Source organism: Benincasa hispida, unplaced genomic scaffold (genome assembly GCF_009727055.1).
Source record: "Benincasa hispida cultivar B227 unplaced genomic scaffold, ASM972705v1 Contig544, whole genome shotgun sequence".
NCBI lineage: Eukaryota > Viridiplantae > Streptophyta > Magnoliopsida > Cucurbitales > Cucurbitaceae > Benincasa > Benincasa hispida.
In genome coordinates, this window is record NW_024064913.1 from 386,536 (window position 1) to 392,315 (window position 5,780).

General features: G+C 39.6%; 1 protein-coding gene and 1 non-coding gene across 2 annotated transcripts; one reads left to right on the forward strand and one right to left on the reverse strand.

Annotated features, from left to right (window-relative positions):
• Positions 1-846: 846 nt before the first annotated feature.
• Positions 847-953, reverse strand: LOC120069675. The gene has a single exon (XR_005479628.1). It is a non-coding gene; the product is annotated as a small nucleolar RNA R71 (small nucleolar RNA).
• A 16-nt stretch (positions 954-969) lies between these two features.
• LOC120069667 lies at positions 970-2,530 on the forward strand. Its single transcript, XM_039021449.1, has 3 exons — positions 970-1,141; positions 1,702-2,163; positions 2,277-2,530. Exons 1-3 carry the CDS (start codon positions 970-972, stop codon positions 2,528-2,530), a joined length of 888 nt encoding a protein of 295 aa, XP_038877377.1.
• Positions 2,531-5,780: the final 3,250 nt, after the last annotated feature.

Sequence of the window (5,780 nt, forward strand, 5' to 3'; positions counted from 1 at the left end):
TATCACCACCGCAATAGAATCAGAGAGTCCATTGCATATCTATTTAGTAATCCCTGTGTTCGATCTTGGACTTACCAGGACCCTAAGAAAGCTTATACTAGGGCTTTGTTAGGAAAACTTGTATGATCATCGCATCCACACATTATCTCATGATAAACCAACGCATCAATTTTTTGGCGCCGTTTTCGGGGATTACGGTGTAGATTATGGTATCATTAAACCTCTTTGATCTTTTCAGCTTTCGACCTTTATTGTATTGCCATTTCACCTGTGAAGGAAGAGGCAAGCATCGCATGAGCGAAGGACATACTACTGAGCTCAAATACGACCCAGAGATCGAAAAAAACCTTTCACAAAAGAAAGAGAAACAGACGTAAACGACAAGGAAGAGTTCACAGAATGGTTAAACAACCCGAGGAATCAGTAGCAAATGAAAACAACATAATGAAAAATCCTATCCTACTGGAAAATGATCGCAATTGACCCATCTGGGACTATGCGTCACAAAATTTATATAATTTCTCCCTAGGAATCATGAGACCAACATTGGATGGATCAAGGTTCGAGATGAAGCCAGTAATGTTACAAATGATACAAACAGCAAGACAGTTCGGAGGACGGCATGGTGAAGATGTGCAGGCCCATTTACGAAGCTTCAATGAAATTTATAATACTTTTGTGTTCCCTAATATTTCCCCAAAAGAGGTTCGACTCATGTTATTTCCATTTTCACTATGCGATAAAGCAAGAAAATGGGCTTACTCTCTCGAACTAAGAGAGATAACTTCATGGGAGCAAGTTGTGGAGAAGTTTATGAAGAAGTATTTCCCTCCCACAGAGAATGCCAGAAGGAGAAAATTGATCACCAATTTTGAACAAGAAGAAGATGAATCACTCAGTGACGCATGGGCGCGATTCAAGAGACTAGTACGAGACTGCCCACACAATGGATTACTGGATTGCCTCAAAATGAAGATTTTCTATCATGGACTCAATTCTTCATCGCAGACAGCTACCAATGCGGCAGCAGTAGGAGGTCTGTTGGACAAAACATATGACGAAGCAAAGAATATTCTTGATCGCATCTCGAAAAACCATGAAGATTGGCAAGAAAGCAATCAAAGAACTAAGTCTAGAGAAGGTAATGTGAGTAATGGTGCCATTGCATCATTACAAAATCAGATGAATACGATGATAAATTGTTGCAAGGCATCGCAATAAAAAATTCAGGAACTCGAAATGGGCAAGTCAATGTGATAGAGCAAACAAGCACTAGCTATGTTCTATGTGAAGAATCACATTCTTTTTAGGAATGTCCACGAAATCCTCAATCAATCTACTTTATCAAAAACATAGCTTTTTCAAACACTTACAACCTGGGGTGGCAAAATCACCCTATTTTTTCTTAGAAGAACAACTAATAGCAAGCCAGTCAGTCTGTGGCTCAGAGGGAGGGACTGCTAGGATTTTTCCGTAGAACTAATGGACAACAACAACATCAAGCTAGCAGCTCTCAAACACCATCCTCATCATCCTTGGAAAACTTGTTGAAGCAATATATCAAAAAGAATGAAACAGTCCATCAAAACCAAGCTACATCCATCCGCAATTTGGAAATTCAAATAGGACAAATTGTGGGAGAGTTAAAGAACAGACCCCAAGGGACATTGCCTAGCTCAACTGAGTTTCCATGCAATCTAGGGAATATAGGGAAAGAACAATGCCAAGCAGTCACCTTAAGAAGTGGAAAGACGGCAATAGAAGTCAGGAAGGAGCCTAGCAAGACTGAGTCAAAGGAGCAACCTGCGATTGAATCAAAGAAACATTTATCGCAAACTGAGTCAAATGAGTCCGAGACTATGGAACAAGAAGATGCGATCACCTCTAAGACTCTAGACTATGAAACATTGAAAGTACAACTACCTTCATTTCCTCAAAAACTGAAAAAGAAACAAAATGATGAAGGTCAGTATCATCGCTTCCTGGAAATATTGAAACAATTGCACATCAATATTCTATTCATAAAAGCGATAGAGCAGATGCCAGTGTATGCCAAATTTTTTAAGGACAATGTCTCGAAGAAGAGAAGCACGGGAAGATTCACCACGGTGGCATTGACACAAGAATCAAATACTATAATCCCACAAAAGATGCGTGACCCAGGTAGTTTCACAATACCCTGCTTAATAGAAGGAATCTATATTGGTCAAGCATTATGCGATCTTGGGGCAAACATAACTTAATGGCCCTTTCAATCTTCAAAAGATTGAATGTAGGACAGTTAACACCCACAACGGTGTCTCTTCAACTCGCGGATAGGTCCTTGGTGCACCCTGAAAGAAAATTAAATGATGTCTTGGTAAAAATAGACAAATTCATTCTACCTGCAGACTTCATTATCTTAGATTATGAGGCGGATAAAGATGTTCCAACCATATTGGGACGACCATTCTTGTCCACTGATCGTGCTCAAAGAGATGTGCACAAGAGACAAATCACAATAAGCATCAATGGAAAGAAGCTCAGATGAAGAAGGCTTATCAGATTCCGATGATGAACACACTTGCGTTGAAGATTGAGAGTCCAAAGAAGAAAATGAAGAAAGAGAGGATGCGGCAGGATCCATAGAGATTTGCCATGCAATAATAGAGATATTGAAGAATGAAGAAATGCTGAATTTGGATGAAGAAAGAAAAGCACAGAAGCCCTCTTTAGAGCAACCACCTACACTGGAACTAAAAACTCTACCAACTTACTTGAAGTACGTATTTCTCGACCAGAATGAAACCTTACCAGTCATCATGTCCTCTGCGTTACCTGAAGAAAAAGAAACTGCACTGCTTAGTGTTCGAAAGAAATATATTAGAGCAATTGGATGGACGCTTGCAAACATCAGAGGTATTAGCCTGACGCATTGCATGCATCGAATTCGGCTTGAAGAAAACCAGAAAGGCTCGATAGAACCTCAACACAAACTGAACCCTGCGATGAAAGAGGTTGTTAAAAAAGAAATCATCAAATGGTTAGACCATGTTTACATGTCCATATGGAATGTTCGCCTTTCGTCGCATGCCTTTTGGACTATGCAATATGCCTAGTATGTTTCAAAGGTGTGTGATGGCAATCTTCTCCGAGTACCTTGAAGACTCAGCTGAAATTTTTATGGATGATTTCTCAGTCTATGGGAAAACATATGAAATCTGTCTGCAAAACCTGGAGAGAATATTGAAAAAGATGTAAAGAAACCAATCTAGTGTTGAACTGGGAAAAGTGTCATTTTATGGTCAAAGAAGGAATTAATGGATGGTCTAGAGGTGGATAAAGTAAAAATTGAAGCTATAGAAAAACTTACACCTCCAGCAAATGTGAAAGCTTGGAGGAGTTTCTTAGGACACGCGGGGTTTTATAGAAGATTTATGAAGGACTTCTCCAAAATTGCTTGACCGTTGAATGCATTGTTGGAAGCTGATAGACCTTTTGATTTTGATTCACACTGCCTCACCGCATTCAAAACACTAAAGGACGCTTTGACTACAGCGCCAATTCTGATCGCACTCGATTGGTCAAAGCCATTCGAGTTGATGTGCGATGCTAGTGGATATGTGATGGGGGCAGTCTTGGCACAAAAAGTAAAGACAATGTTACACCCCATCGCATATGCTAGCAGAACATTAAACTCCCTGCAGACGAATTACACCACCACCGAGAAGGAACTTTTAGCAGTAATTTTTGCGATTGAAAAATTCAGACATTACTTGTTGGGGTCAAAATTGATAATCCACACAGACCACTCGACGATAAGATATTTGATGACCAAAAAAGATGCGAAGCCTAGACTAATGATAACAGGCAGAAATGCACGTTATTACAGTATTGAGTTATTAAACAATGTAGGTTTGCATTGATAAAATATATAGGATTATGTCACAAAAGCATTAAGTTCATGACATTTCGGTTGTAAGCGTTCATCGCATGAAAACAGTTAACTTTTGTATTTTTATGTAGAATATGCATTGATGCAATGCGGAAAATGCAATCACAAGACAACGGCCGAGTGCAACGTTACCGCAAGGCTTTGTGGTGATTTGTGCACGCAAATATCTGCTCAAGAAGGATGGCCGCATAAAGCTGGCACAACTTGGTGGGCGCATCTGGGTGAAAAGCATAATAAATCACGATGGGACAGAAAGCTGATGACGGTCGAGTCCGAATTAAGTTGACAAGCCGCTAACGAACTATTATAGCAAGTACATTCAACTTTTCGATGACAAATATTCGACGCATCAGATAGAGAATTAATTTCATCCCATCAGTGCAATCATAAGAGAGAAGAAGCCTTTCACCCCAAAGCTCTATAAATACCGAAGGCAACCTTCAAAGAATGGGTTCGTTCGTCGAGTTCGACGGTTAGACAATTTTCACCATAGTTAGAAGTAGCCTCGTTCTTATATTTTCTTTTATTTAAGGCGGAAGCGAGAGAAGCGAGATTGTGCCGAGAGATCGTTTCGGTGAACTTAGAAGAGTGTCGGAAGCATCGAGATCAGAGAGACGCTTTTGTGGAAACAGGAATATCTTTTGAACAGAATAGAGTTGACAGTGTAAAAGCCTTGGGAAGCAAGGGATTGCTACCCGGCTCTCTATCCTTATCTTCCATTGTCATTTTGTACTTAAAATTATCTATAGAAATGGAATTTACTTCTTTATATCTGTTCACTCTTTGTTTATTATGCATGAGTAGCTAAATTTGTCAAATGGTTTGAGAAGCACTTAGCTAGCATAACTAGGGATCTTCATTCTATGCGATTATCTTGTATTATGTATGCATCATTCGTCCATTAGAGATACTCGAAAGGGTAGTCTAAGGACAGAATCTAGGTTTGGAAAAGTCAGGTCAGAATCTAGGCTTGGGAGAGTCAGATTAGAATGCATAATCAAGAGATAGAAGCTTAGGAATAAGCACTGTTTGCTATTAACACATCATATGCATCCTAGAGATAGGCTATGATTGTGTGCGGTCACCTTGTCTTTGTGTGCATCTTGCATCATCGCATAGGAAAAAAAGTAGAGACTTAGAAATAAGCTCTATGGACATTATCACATTCATCACATGCATCCTAGAACTAGGAGCATCGCATTTTCATTGGAAAATGATTTTCTGTCGCATGAGTATAGCATGATCGTATAGTCTGACGCATTCTCGGGTAACACTAGCTAAAGACCTTCTCAACCTGTTCCTTCGCATACTTAGTATATCTACCGTAGAATCAATCTTTTCTCAACTCCGCTGCATACATTTATTTTATACTGCAAACAATAACCCAAAACAACTATTTGATTTATTGGTTACCGCAAAGTCTATTAAAAATTATCACCGCATACCGTTTTCCTTAGTCCCTGAGATCGACCTTGGACTTGTCAGGAAACTCAATAGGGTTTACACTTGGATTCTACTGAGAAAACTTGTTGCTCAACGAATTTCTATCACCGCATTTCATTCCATTATTTCATCACATAAAACGACGCATCAAGTTTTTGGCGTCGTTGCCGGGAACTTAGGCAAATCAGTGTGCTAATGGTAATTTTTGTGATTTCTTTGCAGCTCTCAATCTCTGGCGAATTACGAGCCAAAGATTGAGAGGACGTTCTGACGAAGATTGAGAGATAGTCACCGATAACAACAACCAAATAAAGACGATATGGCGAAGCAGTTTGAAAACGGAGCACCAAACGAAAACAATGTCATGGCCAATCCAATCCTACTGGAAAACGATCGCAATCGG